The 19,736-nt window shown below is 39.6% G+C and overlaps 1 protein-coding gene across 3 annotated transcripts in view; it reads right to left on the bottom strand.

Annotated features, from left to right (window-relative positions):
* The window catches only part of rapgef5a (Rap guanine nucleotide exchange factor (GEF) 5a), a 41,485-nt gene that overhangs the window by 11,884 nt on the left and 9,865 nt on the right, over positions 1-19,736 (bottom strand). For all 3 annotated transcript variants that reach the window (XM_029513817.1, XM_029513818.1, XM_029513819.1), the window contains exons 5-11: positions 18,982-19,159; positions 13,889-13,970; positions 13,748-13,796; positions 13,500-13,573; positions 10,965-11,141; positions 3,564-3,709; positions 2,544-2,644 (exon numbers count right to left, since the gene is read on the bottom strand). In XM_029513817.1, coding sequence (XP_029369677.1) covers positions 2,544-2,644; positions 3,564-3,709; positions 10,965-11,141; positions 13,500-13,573; positions 13,748-13,796; positions 13,889-13,970; positions 18,982-19,159 — 807 coding nt within the window. The remainder of the gene's footprint in view (positions 1-2,543; positions 2,645-3,563; positions 3,710-10,964; positions 11,142-13,499; positions 13,574-13,747; positions 13,797-13,888; positions 13,971-18,981; positions 19,160-19,736) is intronic.

Raw genomic sequence — 19,736 nt, 5'->3', positions numbered from 1 at the left:
TGTACATAGACAACCGTTCCAATGTTTGCTACATTAAAACACACTTTGGTCAAACCTACAGAGCTTGATTGTAACTTCAAATGAAAAGGGGGTAAGATGTGAACATAAAAAGTACTCATGGCAAATGGGTAATGAACCATTGTGTGGTGTGGGGTTGGTGTGGGGCAGAGTGTGTTTGTTGTGTGTGGTGTCAAACTCTTCCCTTGGAAAAATGTGTGACCCAAATATGGCTCTGTCAAGCAGGGAGCAAGGAAATCAATTATAGAAGACCAAGCAGAGGCCACAGCATTAATATTTGAGCAAGTGTCTTCTCTTTAGAAATAAAAACACAACTTTGCTGAAGGGATATTTTTAGGCCAGTCTGACTGAGCCTATTACTTTGTCAAAACACTTGTGACTTACTCTCCTGTCATTTTTTGTTTTCTGAGTCAGTATCGCTACAGGCTGTAGATATAAAGGACTGATTTGACCAACTATCAGTCTTTTCCCAGCTTTCTGTTTCCCTCTCTCACTCTCAAACTTCACACTCCTTTCACTACACCCCCATTTTTCATTTTCTCCCTTTCACCAGTTACATTTGCCCCTGCTACCACTCTCCTCATATGCTCGCTCTCTCTTGGCTCTCTGGAATGATAAATATCCATTTTCGTCTTCAACATATGCCCTCTGCATTTGCCTGCTGGCACACACAATGTCAAACACATGCATTCATAGACACAGCAACGCACAAACACATGCACACACACACACACAAATGCACACAGCACCCCTGATGAATAACTCATTCAGTCATGACCTTGGGGAGTTTATCTCTTGCAAGAGGAGAGGAAAAAGAGAGAAAATGTGTGTGTGCTGAACTAATCGCAGTAATCTGCTGCTGTGTTTTTTGTTGTGTGTGTTTTTTATGTGTACACGGGGAGGGGTAGTTTGGGTAATCTCTCTCTCGCTCTGCAGAAGCGTGTTTGAGCCTGTTCAACATGCTGCACAGTTAAGCCCACTAAAACGGCACACTGATGCTCAACACCGCTCCAGAGGACCAACCTACACACGCACCTATGCACGCACGCACACACACACACGCACACGACGACAGATAGATATACGGAGACAAAAGCGCATGTACACTCTGCATCACTGCCCCTAACTCTCCCTCCATTCCATTGTAAAAATCAAAACACCCCCCCCCCAAAAAAAAAAAAAAAAAAGAAAGAAGAAAGAAAGACAGAAAGAAAGAAATCGACTGAAACCTGAAAAAAAAGTGTCTCTTTTGAATATCAGGCGGGTTTTCCTCCACAAAGACCATCTCAGTCCTCCCTCTCCCTCTTTCTTCCTTTGCTTCCTGCAATTCAGTGAGATGGCTCCCTGTGGACTGATGGGAACTGGTGGTGCTGAGGAGTCGATACATAAAGACGCCTTGTCTTGAAACAGTGCAAACAAGCAAGCGCAGAGTTTTATAAAACACAGGTTGGACCCAAATATCCCAGAATTAAGTATAAATTATTTGTTTATTAAACCTGGGCTCCAGGATTCCACTCAATTTAATCAGAAGATTAATAAAAAATGTGTTTGTATTTGTACTAAAATCTATGATTTTTAACTATATAGAAAAACCAAATCTTGTTTTAGCTATAATTTAAGACAAACATGACACATTGTCAGTACAATATAATTGTTGACATTTTGGTTTGTGAAGTTAATTTTAACCTCAAAGCATGGGCATCCCCTTCTTGTCTTTGCTTGTGGTAAACTAAATATCTTTGGGACTTTTGTCACACAAAAACATATTCACGCATTGTGTCACCTTATCAGTTTATAGTTGCTATCAACACTGTAGTCTAATTGAGTAACTGGCTATGTAACTGCAATCACTGAGCTGATATAAAACATACAACAAAACATTTCCAAAGGCAAAAGAGTATAGTCGTGCTGTAACTGCTGCACTGTCAAAGAAGCTATGAGCTATTAAGTACACGAGGACTGTGAAAATGAGACATGGCGGTTAATAGCCCACTAAACCTGTTTGGAGCAGAAATGTCGACAAACTGCCCAAGGGAATCATTTCACAAACTCAGAGTATTTAATCACTTGAATGCTCCTCATTCTTACGGGCAATGACATGGCTGAATGACCACACACACACACACCTGGATGTGGTGTTAACTAACTCATGTGTCCACAGATACATACACGTTGAAAGACACAAACAAAGGTAATGCAATCAAATGGAAGTGTAGACCTCCAGGCTTTCAAGCCACCTCAGGGAACTGAAAGAGAGAGAAGGGTATAGTCTGGGCTGTGTTGTAACTTGTGTGACACAAAAAATGAAAACCTTTGGAATGAGAGGTGGTTGCGTAGCTTACTGTTAATATGCCTCTGGCTAAAAAGCTAGAGATAAACAGCTCAGCTACTTTATTTATATACCAAACAGTTTCACTTTTATTTCAATCTAATTCTATGCCGTTTTTCTATGCTTCTTTTCATGAAAACACAGCCATATTATGTGCATGCCTGGACTGTCATAGATTTGATTGCACTGTGCTTACCACTCTCCCTGCTCTCTGGTGCCCCTCGTTGGTCATCCAACCGCAGGTCACTTAGTAGGTGCTCCAAAATCTTGAGCGGCGTCCCCGACACAACCACATACCTGTAAGAGGCAGATTTGTGATAATTTCCTTCTGTAGGAAATGAAAAAGTGTGGGAACTTCCATCCCTCCGTCCTCCTCCTCTCTCCTCTTCCTTAATCTCTTCCACGTCATCTTCATCAATGTAGTGGAAGTAGGGAACATCAAATGTACAGATTTTTGAACCGCTTGCATTTTCATCATCATTTCTCTCCCCATTTTCATCTTCCTCCTCATCATCATTTTCTTCATCTAGGTCCTCCTCTGCTTCTGCAAGCGTAGCTAGCTCGGAGGTCATTCTCATATCTACACAGGTCCAGAGGATCAGCCCTCACCCAAGCTTTGCATACCCAGAAAGGGTGCTCTCCTGTGGGGTAAACAGCCTTGCTGTCTGTCCGTCAGATGAGAGCTTCAAAGATTAAATCCTTCTGACAGCTTCTACAGTAGTACTCTGAGAGAACTGATTGCCACTGATAATGCTGAACACTGTACACACACACACACACACACACACTTAACCTGCCAGTCACTGACACTCCCTACATTGTGCCTCAGGTCTCGGCTGACTTAAATAAACACAAAGACACTGCACGGAAAGGCATGCACAAATGCACACACAAACACACACACCCATACATATGATCCTGAACACATTCACTGATTTGTGGAGGGATGTAAAGCATTCTTGGTGTCATCTTGGTGTCCCTTTCAGCTGAAAACAAAAAAGCCATTCTGTTCTTCCTGCTGTGTACCAGAAGCTAAGGCATACATTACCACAAACATGCACACATGTATACACACAAGTTGACAGCACTGCTGATATCCAAGTGTGTGAGGCTGTAGCCTGAGCTCCCAAAGTAAAAAAAAAAAAAAAATATGATTACATCTCTTGTTTCTACTGTTGGTTTGGAGGGCTCTTATTATGAAGGAGGAGGGACTGACCTCTTGTCGCAATCCTCCTCTCTAGACACGCCCCCTGATGACATGGGTGAGGGCCTGTCCGACGGCGACGTAACTGAAGATGTCACTCTCTGCAACACTAACACGTCCCGTCCTCTCTCCTTCAGACAAACCCGCCCTACTGCCTCCTGGGGAAAAAAAATAAATAAATCAGACAAACAACATGTCACAAAAGAGGGCAAGGTCAAAACTCTTTGAGGGCTGATACTAAAGACTTACTGTAGCTTATGTTTTGGTAAGTGAACTTGTATGTCAACAAATAACAGCGAAGAAATGCCAAAGATATATCTGTGATAATTTACAAACTGTACTGCCATTTCATTTTTGTTCCCAATAGCAATGAAAAGTTACTTGTCAACTATAAACCTTCTCCCTCCCGTATACTCTACTTCACTTTGCTCACAAATCTTTAGTTGTTTTTAAGTTGTTTTCTGCTACTAAATGCAGTTTCTTGCCAGGAGTGGCTGACAGTCATTGTGGCTTGACAGCAATTGTCATCTTTATAATGTAAGAGGTTAAAATGCAGCCTGTGAGCACCATTATATCTTCAGGGCAGATCTAAGGCTACAGTGAACTGCTATGAGAAAGTGACCAGATGGGCCAGGAGTAGCTGGTTAGTGTGCTAACTTCAGTCGAGGAAAGGGTTAGATAATGTATAATATATATATACATACACACACATATATAACAGTTCATCTTGCTGTTGTTTTCCACCATTGGACAAATCTATTAGTGAGTAAAGGAATCAAGTATGATTGTGAACACACAACATTGCTTCTCAACTGGTAAGTAAACCGCTATCAATGTTAATATTTGTTACGTTCTGATATAAAGTGAACAGATCTAAGGGGGCCATAGTAAACATGTTTTCGGTGCTTATCACTGTTTTCTGTTTGGTCATGTTAAAAATGAATGAATATTAGTAAATACAATGACTTAAAAAACTCAAATACTAATATCTTTTTCAACCTCAGAAAAATCACAAACAGACCAGTTGGGTACTGCTTTCTTTGACTTTGAAGAAACTTGGTATTATGTAATACATAAAGATAGGGGAAATTTTGGAACATGAGCTGACACTTGAAATAATCTCCTGCATATGGATTTGCACAGACACACACACCTTCAGAGACAGCAACAGAGCTCCAGATGGACAAAGAGGTACAATAAGAAACAGCCCAAGGAAAGAATAGAAACAGGAGAAGAGAGAGGGAGATCAAAGGCAGAGGAGAGGAGCAGGAGGAAAGATAAAGAAGTAATGTGGCCTCTCCAGCTGCTCGCTGCAGTCTCCATCACAAGCAGAGGGATTGAAAAACAGTTACAACTGACAGAGCTCTATGCAGGCCCGGCTTTCATTTCATGGTTTAATATACACAGAGATAGATTATGTAGAATTGCACATAGCTGTGTTGGGTCATATATCAACACAACAAGCAAAAACGGTGAACCTTCATTTCTCATAAACCATGATTTGATCTTCACAATCTACATGTCAAATGCGGCAAACATCACACAACTGTAATCTTTTGTAGTTTTATCCCAGATAAGCATTAGATATTCAAAGTGGTGGTGGGAAATTTGAGTGAGCCTTCGGACTTCAGAACTAGTCAAACTTCCTTTGGCACCAACTACCTCAGCTACAAATCAGAGCAGTAGGAGTTTTGGACCATTCTTCCTCCAAAGCTATGCAGCTCAGCCATAGTCTGAGGATGTGAGCTGTGGGCAGCTCTACAGGTCATCCCACAGCTTCTCCACTGGATTAAAGGCTGAACTCTGACTAGTCCACTCCAAAATTAGGATTCTCTCTGTTTGAAACCATTCTGTAGTGGATTTACTTTGATGCTGCATACTTCTGCAGGCGAACTACCACTCTGATATTACAATACCTTGATGAAATTACTTTCCCACAGTGAAAATGTGCTGTCCACACCTCAACCCCAAGTGTAAGCATGAATAATGATCTGTAATGACATGGTGACGTGTATGGTGAACTTTGCCCTCACTCAATGTCAGTTGGGACCAGGTCTATCCCCCCCCAAAATTCCTCTAGCACAGATAAAAGATACGGATAATGGGTGAATGGATGGCTCATGTCACCAATTATGTGTTATAAATGGCAATATGAACATTTTTGTGTGTTTTTGTGAATCAAATTTGCTCTAACACATGTCTACTATCTGGTTTCGCTAATCAACTCCCTGTCTGACTCCTGCGTGTTGAGACTGTGAATGATTATAGAGCTGAATTTTATTTGTCTGGTTTTAATTCAATCAGATCCTGTCCGCTTTTGTAATTTAGACAAAATTCTTTCATGTCCCAATAGATGCTACATTAACAGAGAAAAGCGCAGTTGATTGAAGGCTGCTAAGGTTCAAATAAATTGCCAACACAGCATTTGTCAATAACTGTGATCACAACTCTGGACTGTGCAGCCCCAATACAGAGCACTTTTAATGTAGTCAAAGATAGACACAGGACACACAAAAACAATTCAATAGGCAGACAACAAAAGCCAACACACACTTTAACACACACAGGCTTTGTGATCACCTGATGAAAGGACTTGTCTGATCCCAATAGACAGCAGGTGGGCTCTGCCTTGAGTCAGAGAAAAAATATGCCTGAAGTGCTCTGTCTGAGTGGGTGCTTGATTGTGCGCGGACATGCCCCAATGACTCATTCTGCTGAGGTGCAGATGTTCAGCGAGCACCAACTTCCCCTCAGGTGCATTAGTGTTGTCTCATAAAACCTTCATTAGACTAAATACAAGCTATTTTAAACAATTCTGCTGAGCCATTGGCCTTATCATCTCTCAATTAACAAATCTATCAGCATTAAATTATGCTCAGGCACAATTACCGTGTTCTTTTCCTTGTCTGAATTTAGCACCTGAAGCCATCTACAGCAAGTTTATCAGATGCTATAGTGAAACATAGGTCCATTTAATTCGGATACAACTTTAATTTGCTGCATTCCTATTGGGTGGGTAGCAGACATAGATCATAGTAGCAGACAAGTAAAAGAGCTATTTTTAAACCTCCACTGTTTTGGAGCCATCCAACAGATATCATCATGTTTCATTCTCTATAGTCTGAGCCCTACTTAACACAGTGCTTACCCACCTTAAAGATGGAAGGTGCTTTTTGCTGCATAGGCTTTAAATCTGTATAGTCTTTGTCTTAAATGTCCTATTAACCATCCTTAACCTATACAATCATACACAAACATTGTCAGTTTTTCAAAGTGAACCCAATTTGTGCCTATCATTTGTGGGTCATTATGTAACATGCTCCTCAGAGATTAGTAACACAAAGATACAAACAGCAGATTTTAAAAGATCTGACAATACATTAATTACATTTTGAGCTGACACCCAGAACAAACCCAGGGGCCCAGATGTGATGCCAAGATAACAGGTTTGGTGGTGAAGTGGTCTAATGAGGAGATGCCATTGGACCACCGTCATCCAGGGTTCATATCCAGACCAGGATGTTTCATAACACGTCTCCTTGCTTTATCACCTCTGAACTTTCCTGCCTCTCTACACCAATAACTTTCTAATAAAGGAAAACTGTCCAAGAAATACAGTGAAAAAATAAAAAGAGACATTATATAACTGTAACTACTCTAAAAACAAAGGGGAGTAAAATGTTTTGCTGTGCTCCTGATAAAGTCTTGATCTCACAATAACACAGTTACTCTCTACACAGATGCTAAGAAAAACAACTCTGAGCTAAGACTGGAAGAAGATGGCGTTACAACACACAGACACAGTCAGGATCAAAAGCCTCCAGAAAATGCAGCACGACAAAAGTAGAAATTTCAACATTGTAACCGTCTCTTTATAAATATGGTACTTTTGCATGTATTCTCACTCACACGAATCTCAAAAGAATTAAGTGCAAGCAGCAATAACAATAATATATCCTGAGAAAGAATGCTAGACATGAGGGAAAATATACAAAATAGGCCCTCGAACACTGTGGAGAGGAGGAGGTCAGAAAGTTATGCAACAAGGACAAAGAGAAAGGGAGAACGAGGAAAGAAAATATTATGAAAGGCAAGAGACCGGGACAAAGTAAAAGAGATGGAGCAGTGTGGAGACGTGGGGAAGAAATACAAGAAGTGACTGAGAGAGCAGGATATTTGAATCCAAATATGTTGTCTTACTGTTAATTATCCCCAAAAAACGTAATGAGGGAATTTCCAAAGGTTATTAAAAAGACCTATGAAAGGAAGAGAATTACAAAAACGAAAATCTATGAGGTTTGACAACTAAGTTTTGATTATAAAAAGAAAAACAAATAAAAGATGGAAGTGAGTTGTAGTTGGGTGTGATGTTTCTGGTATGTCTGTATAGGAGAGAAATTTCTTTCGGAAAAAAATATAAATGGGAAAAGCTAACCTGAATAAATATTTCTGTGAATTCAGAACAGTCACTTCTTGTCAATGAACAGGCTCTTTCCTTCCTCTCTTTTTTTCCATCCCTTCCTTCAATTCAGCCATCTGTACTTCCACCTCTTCTCCACCCTTCCTCTCTGCATAACCTCTTTTTCTAAAGTTCTGGAAACACTGTTTCTCATTCCTATCTTCATCATACTCATGTGAAGTCAATCTTTCTGACTCTGTCGTTCAGTGGTCAGATGTTATGGTCTAAAGGCTTGGATGTTGGAAAAGAAAATAAAGAGAAGGGACACGGACTTGCTATAACCCTCACTAAATTGTAAGTTGCACCTCCATTTCTCTCTCTCTCTCTCTCACACACACAGACTTCAATTTGTGCACAAAAAATATAAAAAAAGGCATGCATCATATATGCAACCTCTAACAAAATCAGGGAGGCTGTTTTATCCCTTCTGTAAGAGGAAAGGTAGGCCTCCAAGCCCAGAGGAAGTACTCTCTGTTCTCTTCCTGCTTCTGTGTGTATGTTTTGGTGTCTGTGCTGATACTGACCAAGCCCTATCAGTGTTGTGATAGCCCTGAGCCTGATTTCTGGAAATAATGGATTAGCATTTAAAGGCACAATGTTTTAGGTCAGTAGTGCACAGGAGTGAAACTGTACGAGCATTTACACACACATACTATGATTTGGACCTACAATTATGAAGAAGTAAAACAGGATGGCCAAAAGCCCTTCAGCTATATATGTGAGCAGCATCATTCAATCTTGTGGAACCCCATGTGCAGATTGACTTGGTAAAGTAATCATGCAGCTCTGAAGTGGCTAAAGGGTAAAGATGGGCCTAATGCACATATGAGATATAGCACCATGGACTTTACTGCTCAGTTTACAAGAACACAAGTGTCATGATAAAAAAGGAAAGTTAAAAAAAATAAATAAATAAATCGCCATGACAACCCTGGAAAAAGAGAGGGGTCTGGTTGCTTTGATTTGGTTCCTGCTTTGGTTCTACAGCCTATAAAGGACAATCATCCAACGCATTATAAAAACATCTTACCTGTTGCGCCTTTTTGAAATGAATCTTCCTCAAGCTTCGTTGACTGATGATTATAGTTCAAAAAGTTAAAACCCTTAGACCTGCAAGAATCAGTTGGCTCACAATTAATATTCATATTATAATAACCCAAAAGGTATCCCTATAGACTAAGGAGAAAAGAGGAGGGTAAATACCTTCTGAAAAGGATATTTTTTACATCATTTTGTTAATGGGTGTTTAGTGTTTATTGCCAACACCTCTCCTCTTCACCCTTTTATTCATACATGGTTTACATTGCCGACACAGAAGGGGCACAGAGCATCACAGAGATTATCTGATGATGTTATTACATTTTTTATTTTATTAATGTTTATCAAGCAAACATTGCAAATATTTGTTGCCTCCTCTGCCTCTAAAACTCATTCTGCAAACTGGGTCTGATATTTCAATGCTTTGCATCTTTATGTACTTATCTTCAAGTATGTGGAGGCACACGTTTATTTTAAGGTTTTTGGATAATGAAAAATAAAAATTAATCTGGATCTGATGTTTGGGTTTCTTTTTTCTGACTGGAGAGAAAACACTTTTTAACTTTGTTTAGTTTAAATGTGGCAGCCCTGGGGCTGCGTGTGTACAGACTGAAGGACTTTTGCACAACTTGGGCGTTTCATCATTAACCTTTTAACATGAATTCAACACAGTTTGCCATATTCCTGACAATAAGTCATTGTATCTGGTTGTAATAGGATTTTTAAAAAAGGAACTAAAATCCATATTAGGCATAGACAACACAATTTCTTCTGTAAAACATTTCCTTCTCATTTCCTTTCCAATGTCTGAAAAGTTTATGGTCTGTACTTCTATTTTACAATTTTGAATAATAATCTTAAAAAACGTTTTTGCCCTGTGACAACCATTTGCTGGTGGTATTTTAAATATTATTATATTAAATAATATTGATACTTCTATCCTTGTGAGGTTTGTCCTTAGGTAAATAAGTTTAAAATGACTGTGATTTAAGTTAAAGTAAAAGTGGGTAAATTCTTTGATAAATTATTTTTCTACTACTGCTGTAACAACACAAATTTAATATTTCTAGCAGTTTTAACACTATTTTAAAATAGAGTGGGTTTTTACTTTGGTATGTAAGGTATGAAAGTAAATTCACAGCCAATGTGGAATATCCCTAAAGCAGGATTTCAGTCCAGCTCACAAAGCTGATACGTGGTAGATTTTACAGACACACATATTATGATGGAGAGTGAAATCGGACTGCATTTGCTTCATTTCCTTCCCTCGGGTGTATGGTAGTGCTGGATTATACAGTACAACACTTCACACACTGATTCAGCACCAGCAGTGCATGTACATACACACACAAACCCCCACGCAAGATTATAAAGTCTAGCCAGCAATCTCACACATGTGAACAAAGACAGACACACAGTACTTGACAGACTGTAAAAAGGGTGTGAGCTCACATTGCACTAAGCCATTATTAACAACCACATTAGACAAGCTGGAGAACTAGTGGTTGTTTAATCTCAAGTGATCTAAATGAAGCAAAGATCTGCGAGTCTGGAGCAATAGCTGCACCAAGTGTGTGCGTGTGTGTTGGGCCATGTCAGTGCACAGATCCGTCCTTGTGTCAACAGTGTAGAAAAGTGAGCAGTCATGCTACAAGTGCATGTACATGTGTCTCCTCTTTAGCTGAGCCCGCTGTGAGTAACTGCGACCTGAAGAGTGTGTGTGTACTTAAAAGTGACGACAGTAATGACAGTATTTACCACATGATGACGTCCATTACTCTCCACTCATTCTAACCATATGCCCGCAGCTCACCCAACAGATTACAAGGTGAGAGACCAACAAGTTCACAGAGCATCATGTCATGTCACTTTAATAATATTAATGCTAGTTTAAATTTCACACTTATCACACTCACAGCTTGATTCCTATCAGGCAGCCGGTAGTTGTGGTTCTGCAGCAGCCGACAGCCATCCTTAGCCAGCCTCTGAACGGCCTCTAGCCCCAGCCGGCTGGTCAGGTCCTCCCGACCACATACAGTCCCCATCCCTCCACCACCGCTGCCACCATCCCTTAATGCACACACTCCTCCCAGCTGCAACACAGGAGGCATGAAGACATATCTCAGCCCACAGTCCCAGGACATGGTCGTAGCACTCAGTGTTTTCCTGTTCTTGAAGTGAAGAAAGTTAGCTTTTTTTCAGTGTCTGTCAGAATGAAACCAGTGTGGGCATAATCCAGAAGCATGCAATGAAAAATTTTCAGATGTCCCTTTATGTCCATGTGAGAAGAATGAGTTGAACTGGTACTCCTCGGTCTGTCGTATTCCTTTTTAATTCATCTTTGTCTCTTATTGTTACCATCTATAACAGCCTGTGAATCCCTGTATCTGTTGCTTATTCTCAGTCTGACTGCTCTGTGTCAGAGAGTCTGGCATAGACTGACTGAGTGTGTGTGATTAGCAGTATAAGTGGGCGGGAGTGTGTTCTGTGTGGGAAGAGTGTGTGTTGGTGGGAGTATGTCTGTCTCCTCCCCCCTGTAGTCAAGATGTAAAAATGTGTGAACTATCCTGGTAGTCCAACTGAAGTAAGGAAAAATTGTATGTACTTTAAGTGTATAAACAAAGATGTCTAAAAGTTATTGTTAAGTAAAGAAAATTGCAAAGAAATAAACAGTGAGGAAGAAAGACATACAGAGAAAGTGGGGACACCAGCAAGACAGTGAATATATTTCGTTGAAAGGGCTGGAAGATACAAGAGAAACTAATAGTTCATGGAGTTTTCTGTCATCGACAAAGTTCATTACAGAAAACATGACTGTGCGTGTGCTCCCCTGGGTGCTGGTAGTATGATGGTTATCACAAGTAACTGGTAGCCCGGTCTGTTTATTTTCCTTGGAAGAAACAGAGGGGCCATTACATTTGGCTGTAAGTTGAGTGACCCTTCATGTGAGCTCAACTATCCCACGGTGCCAGGCTCTAGAAAAGGGTTACATATACACAAAACAAATACAAGAGTATACTCTCATGCTTCAATTTGTCTACTACCACCAGTGACAGTGCTTATCTGTTGGAATAGCCACATACACACAGACACAGACTTCATATCAAAGCTAGAGTCCCATGTCCCTTGCTGCTTCCTGTTAACCTGTTTCCAGCTTCCTGTCCTAGAAAACAGAACACATTTAAGATAAACTGTTTGTGTTGTGTCTCTCTGCCCATCTCCCTCTCTCCCCCTATATATTATTTCAATAAGCTGAAGTATAAATGAAACAAATTTATACCCAGTGCTATTTATTTACTTTGGATTCATTAAAATATCTGCATTATTTTAGACACCATAAAAAGATTTTAGTACCATAAAGAAATAAAATCTGTCCTTCATAGTGACAATCTTGAGATGTACAATTTATCAGTAAACCCAGTATATAGTCACCACCACAGTCTGCAGTGGCTCCTTAACCCATGTTCAGCATTTATGATCACAGTAACTCAGCTGTGCAGTAAACTTAACTGCATGACAAGGTGATTGTAAAGAAAAAGGCAAAGACAGTTTGTAACATTAGTTGCCCAGACTGTGGTGGGAATCAGGAAAAAAAAACTAAGTGCTTATTTTTTGAAAATGTCAATCATTATTTCTTTTAAGAAACTCTTCCAAGCTTCAAAAGATTTGTAGACAAGAAATTCAGTTGCAAAATAATACACAAATATAGAAAATGACAAGAGGTGAGAAGATGCCATTTCTTTGTATTACGAGGTCACAAACCTGAAAATGCAAACGGTTGTGTTCTGTGTAATTGTGTTTAAAAGATGCTCCTATTTCCATCCTCCTCCTCTCTCCTAATGTCTCTGCTGTAGTCACAGAATGAATTATTGATGGAGAAAAAGAGGTTCCCACTGTACAAAGATGAGACCAGAAAGCTTACATGCCTTCCCCTGCACTCTCCTCTGACCCAATTTTCTGTATTTAGCTACATCATGGAGATACACACACAAATAAAAACACACACTCTGCACTCAGTGACCTTTGCAAGAATAAGTGACTATTGTTTTATGTCTTCGTATGATCGCTAAAAGTTTATTTTAGTACTGTTCATATTCACATTTTCCAGCCCTTTGTTTGGAGCATTCTGGGTAAGACTGCCATCAAAAACACCTTTATGTACCCCTTGAAAAAACTATTACCTCTTCCATACTAATCCATCGCAACAAGCAGACATGCTATGGAACAATAACAAAAAAAATATATACTCAATTAGTGATATTGACAATATCAGTATGGGTTTGTTTACAAAGGTTTACACAGCAACCACTGCTACTGGTTAAAAAACTGAATTTGACCTTTTCACTTTTGTTTATGGAGGGCATTGAGGGAGATTTTACCCCTCTTTGGTATGGTACCACATGTACACTTTATGTGCATGTAGAGGATATCTTTGAGTGTGTGAGTATTACCGGGCTGCTCTCTTCACTGGGTGTGTGAGGCTCCTGTTGGCTCGTCTCAGTTGTTTCAGAGTCCTGCTCTGATACTGCAGTCATAAACAGAATGAAACCAGGAGGACAGTTTTTTTCTTGAAAGAATTGTCTTTGTCTCTCAAAGTTCTCAAAATGCAGATGGGAAAAAAAAAAACTGCTGTTGAGCAAAATGTAACAAGACAACCCCCTCCACCCCTCACACACACGTGCACTAAATTTATACTCACAAGCTTTGCGAGTCTTTCGAGCGAGAGCAGCCGCCAACTCACTTTGTACCTGTTAGGGGAAAGTGGATATGTAACAGCCAGCATTCACAGGTGTATTTCATACTTACAAACTTTCACATTCAATCACATGTACAAACTGACCGTAGATGTGAGCCTCTCGAGCGCTTTCATCTGGAGGATCTCACTACAGATGTCCCTGTTACCCTCCGAGTCCTCCTCCGATCTGAGACACACAACCACACACACACACACAGTCTTATTTGCTAAAGGCAAGTTCATCATTCTGAACTATTCAAAGGAAGTTTAACAGCAACCTTAAGTTCTCTCTATACTGCCCCCTGGTAAACATGGAAAAAACTTCCAGGCTTCTTATACGCATGCTCATACCAATTCACCTCGCAATTAAATTGAATTCTTGCTTTTTGAATCATGTACCAAAACATCTTTATTATAATGATGCATGAATAATAGTCACTTAATTAAGCAGGTGTTTAAACATAAACTGACTGTTTCAGCAGAAGATCTGCAATTTTCCTCTAATTTACTTTGTTCTAAAATTATTATGGTTTTTGAATTGTTGATTAAAACAAAAACAAATAAAAAAAGTAATTTAAAACATCACATTGAGATTGTAGAGGTCATTTTTGGCAGCTATGTAATTTAGAGATCAATTGAAAGGAATAAATCATCGAATTTACTGATGAAAGTAGCATTAAATAGTTGTGTTGTAGTTTGTGTGAGTATTTTACAGTCAGCTGAGTCGTACTTTGCCGTTTTATATTTCCTTCCATCTGTCTCTCTCATTCTTCACAGTTCCCTTGTCTCCATATCAAATATCTCTCAGCAGTCAACTTCTCTTTTATGTGGTTTCATTTAAAATAGCTCCCAGACACACCCTTCTATTGATGTTACAGGGACTGTGTTTGTGTGTGCTTCAGAGAGTGTGTTTGTACCACTGTGGTGGCTGTGTGTACATGTGTTCAAAATGTATATAGATGTGTTATCCTTGACAATATTTTATTCATTCATGTTTTTTTTTTTTTTTGCACAAGCCTTAGCGTGTATCAGAGATTACATTTGTGTATGACTCAATGTGTGTGTGTTCTATATACTGTAAACAGATGAATGTTTTTGGGTAAACAACATTATTCCCACAGCAATAATACAAGGTTGCGGGGCTTGTCTTCAACTGCAAAAGACTGCACCCAAGGGCCACTCACCTAATACATTTTCTTACAAAACTGTGTGTGGCTTGGTCTCGTACATACTGCTTCACCCCAACGCAAAGCAGAAACGCACACACTCCCTCTCTCCCCATCTCAAGCCACACACCCTCCAATTTGCATACAGTTTTGTTTTTAATCAACTGATCCCAGTGGTACTAGTAATAGGTGTGGGGAAAGAAAAGATGATGAAGAGCCCTGTGTGTGAATTTATGTCTGCATCTGTGTCTATGTATGTGCAGTGTGATCTGATAAGGGAATGACAGATGATAAAACAGGAGAGATGGTAAAAACATGTAGCCATCACCCTGACAGTTCAGGTTTTGGCTCTGACACACAGAGAGACAATTATTGTTCCTTGGAGGTTTTGCTTTCCTGTGTGTGTAGGGTAAAAAAAAAAAAAAAACAACCCTCACCCACTCTACTTCAAATTAAGACGACGGCAGCTCAAACCTTAGAAGAAGCTGGAACAACAAGGGTAAAATTATGGAGTTAAACACTCAACAATTGCAGGAACCCTTTCTAGGCCCCCATGGCCACTCTGCTGGTTCATTGAGTTTTTGTTTAGCCAGTATTCGTTTCGTAATTTGGTGACTCACCATGAGCCTGAATGGATCAGTGCTGGAAGGGAGCCACAATAGGAGGTGTGTCACCAATCACTGAACAGCACAGAACAGTATTGATAGAGGATTAACACGGCACCACCTTCCTAATCAAACCATGCCAAAAGGTGAACTTCACAAGTCATGTTATGGGATGTTTCATTGTTTACCGTGATCTGAATGCTGCAAATTTAATAAAGATTACCCATAATGCCATAATGTTAACGTGATGTGGGAAAGAGGAAACGGGACATGTCCAAATTGGTGACTTGTTATGCTACCCTCAAGCCAAAATGTTCCTACTGGATCCCACCAAGTCTGTTTGGGTTTTCTGTGATAATCTTTATAAAAACAAAACAATGGATCATCTTCTAGGACCATTCTAAGCAAGCAATACTCTTCTTTTGTCCCAAGGTGGTCGTACTTCAGCTCCTGGCAATTCTGGTCTTCCTGCACAATGATATGTAAAGACCATTGTATCGCAATGGTAGAAAAACCAGAAATTTTACAATTACTTGCTGATGCTCCCTAATGCTAGACCAAACAATAAAGTATGTTTATAGATGAAGTAATCTATTTACCATGGAGTAAAATGTAGAAACAAAGTGCCTTCGGCGAGTATGCAGACTAAGTTGTTGCAGAGATTTGAGACATTGTAGATCAGGCTGCTGGTATGGTGCGAGTAAGTAAGAGTAAAATACCTAATGTTTAGTTTAAGTCATGGCTTGAACAAAGAGTGAAAAAATCCCATGACATGTTAGGGTATAGTTGTTGCAGTGAGCTAAACTGTAAAAGTTTTTATATAATAAGATCATAGATCATTCACACTCTGAGTTAGCGAAACCTGACAGACTAAAATTGTTTTCTACCACGAGGGCAATGTGCAGGATATCGTGTCTCATAGTTAGACTTCGAATTCTGCTCCTTACACAGCTCTTGTAAAAAGCACTGCATATGCAAGTTCTGTCCTTAATGTGATGTTAGCCAAAGTGGAAGCGAATTGGACAACGAGAGGCTTTCTTGCCAACAAAGCCAATTAAAATGAAAGCAAATTGAATTCAGATGGCAAGGGGGAAATAAATGTGTTTTGTATAATGTTAATAGCTGACTCACTCAAGTAAATTAACAACTTACCTGTTACATGTTTAAAATTCAGTCAAGGTGCTGAGGTATGAAGCCGAAATTCAAAACCTCCCTGAAATGATTACATTCCCCAAACAAGAAACACAGCCTTTTTCCTGGGAAGCACTGCAGTGAACGATAAGTAAACTAATAAACAGCAATAACTGTGATGTGCCAGGTTACAGATATATTATTGTTCAGAGGCAGCAATCAGACATTGCAATGAGACACACTGGTAGTGGTTAGAGGAAGTGAATAATGGCACAATATAAGAAACATCTTCTGTTCTGCAAATGATGCAGAAGAGCTAATCCAAATTGAGCTTGTTCATTTGGCTTCACAGCAGCAATCTGGTATAGTGGCCTTATCACATATTATGTTATCAATATCAATTAAATGCTGGCCTCATTAGGTTACACTGCATGATGAGGAATATCAGTCAATTATGCCTGTTTGCATTTAAGGGGTTGCTGTAGGATCTTCAGATATAGTGTATGACTATAAATACCAATACAGTAACACAGGCCGATAATGTGCATATGTCTTTGATGCAAGTGAAGGCACCAATATGATATGTTCAGGATACCAAACCCATTCCAATCAGATATGGTACCATCTCTCTTTATTAAATGTAACCTGAATATAGGAGGAAGCTTCCCATTAGTAATTATCATTTGTCGAATAAAATTTTGAACATGCACTCTGACTAGATAAGATGCACCATATCTAATTCATTTTTACTTTTTCCAAGCAGGTTATGTGAGTTGCAGTGCATGGGATGACACACTAGTGTACATTGTAAAGACTGATGTGCAACTTTGACATCAAGACTTGTGTATATAGAAGAAAACAGCTTTTTGAATAGCTGTCGACTATAGTGACCACTATCCATGAAAAGTTTAAGAGACCACTGGTAATTCTATCTCTTTCCTTCAACATTAATGGATCAGTGTATTAAGGAAATCATCATCGGGTCTCCTGGTAGCAGGCAGTAGAGGTACATTGTGTATTTTCCATCACAGCTACAGTTATTCTCTTTTAACCCTATCAAGAGTGAGAGAAAGAGGATGAGATATGAGAGCAGTGGGTGTGAGAAAGGGTGACAGACAGAGAGGATGCTTACAGAGAAATGACATGACTGAAAGAAAAACACAGACAGCAGAAGGGTCAGAGAGACAGAGAGAGTAAGAATGTTGAATACAAAATCGTAACCATGTCTATTTTCAGGAAAAACTGTATTTTCAAAAATGGCCTATTCTCCTAACAAAGGTGCATTTGCAGAATTTCATTTGACTTGGTGTACATCAAAAACACTACAGGATAAATATATGCAGATCCTTTTGTTGTGTAAATCCTGGTCTGGTCTCAAATGTCATTATTCAGTTAGAAACCTGCTCACATGGGCTGGGTAAAATGGTAAAATGCCAGTGCAATCCATCTCCTCCAAACATTTATCTCCATCCTCCCAACCTGCAAGTTGAGGATGCATGTCATTCACTAAACTATGGAAAGCAAGTGAACAACACGTAAGTACAGATTCACTATGATACATGAGATTTTTTGTAATACGACATTCAATTCCCCTTGCTGTCACGTTTATTCCCTGGTGTCTGTAAATACACCCTTTGAAGTTGACACACAGATAAATGTGTTGACGTGTGCACTTGTTCCTTCACTCCATATATATTTTTCGTTACCCCCACCCCGACTGTCTCACACTCCATCTATTTCTCTGAGTGACAGATTGAGTTCAGTAGCAGCCTCAGCAGGAATCTCACACAGTGGCAAAACAGCGAACTCAGGTTGAGACCGCGCCACATGTGTGTCTGTTTAAGTATGTGTCAGAGCCCAGCTTGAGTGATTGCATCAAATGTCAATTTTTGTGTATGAGCGTATGTCTTCTGTGGATCTGGAGGTGCCTGTGTGTCTTTCATTGTTTGAAGATTTAGAACAAGGAACAGAGATTAGTTCACTCACTGGAAGTTTAGGAAGATATCAGTGTGTGCCTGAGTCTGCATGAATTTAAGGTACAAGGCCAAGAACATACTTTTAAGAGTGCCCAACACTTCAAGCAGATCAAATAACAATCACTTGTCACAGTAAACAACGAAACAGACAAATGACCTCAATAATGCATCAAAACTGTAAGCTTGTCACACCAAATCTGATATTTACCAGAGCGATGAGTTATAACTTCAGGTCGGTGAAAATCATCTTGCACATCCCAATCAATCCATCCATCCATCCATCCATCCATAATTTGCAATCAAATCTTTTGGCCACTTACGGGCTATTTGCCCCACCTCCAGAGCGAAACTGGACATATGGGGCAAGTTGTAGGAGGAGCCTAACTGCCTCTGGCCACTCCCCCTCATTTGAGCGGAATTCGCAGGAAGTGGAGTCACATTCCTCAAAGCTGAACTGGTAGTAAGAGTTTGAGTCAGAGAAAACGACCCGCTGGTCCACTGCAGGAAAAACAGATAAACAAACACAAAAGATGAGACTAGCTTCACGTTGCATATGCATGAGTTCGCCAAATGTGGTTATATGTGCCATTGCATTAAAGCAAATTTTTTAATCATCATCATCAGTAATATTATTATACATCAGCATTTTACACAAATGCTCCTGCTGCAGTAAATATTTAAATCAAATGTATTATGAATATGGGCGAAAGTCACTCATGAATGTCAACTTAGTTGGGAGTAAATGGGGAGTCACCTGAAATATTAAGGACTAAACACTGACAAGCCTAAAATAAATATTGCTTGAAAAGGTCTTAATATTAAGGTTCTACGGAAACGTGCATCATACATAGGTACAGTGTGGTGAAATTAATAGTTTCTAAGTGGGTTTGGTGTTTCATAAAATGTTTTTGGCAAATAATTTATGCAGATGTTTAGGTCAGAAAATGCACTGGAGATAATTGGAGGAGGGCTTGATAAACCAAGTTTCAGTGCAATTTGACATTGTGGAAGGTTAATCTCAAAAAGGTAATACCAATATCTTTAGTAGACAAGCTCCCAATTAAAATCTGGTTTT

The sequence above is a fragment of the Echeneis naucrates genome, chromosome 11 (assembly GCF_900963305.1).
Source record: "Echeneis naucrates chromosome 11, fEcheNa1.1, whole genome shotgun sequence".
In the NCBI taxonomy this organism is placed as follows: domain Eukaryota; kingdom Metazoa; phylum Chordata; class Actinopteri; order Carangiformes; family Echeneidae; genus Echeneis; species Echeneis naucrates.
Note: the sequence above shows the minus strand (reverse complement) of the source record. Positions and strands in the feature narration are given on the sequence as shown.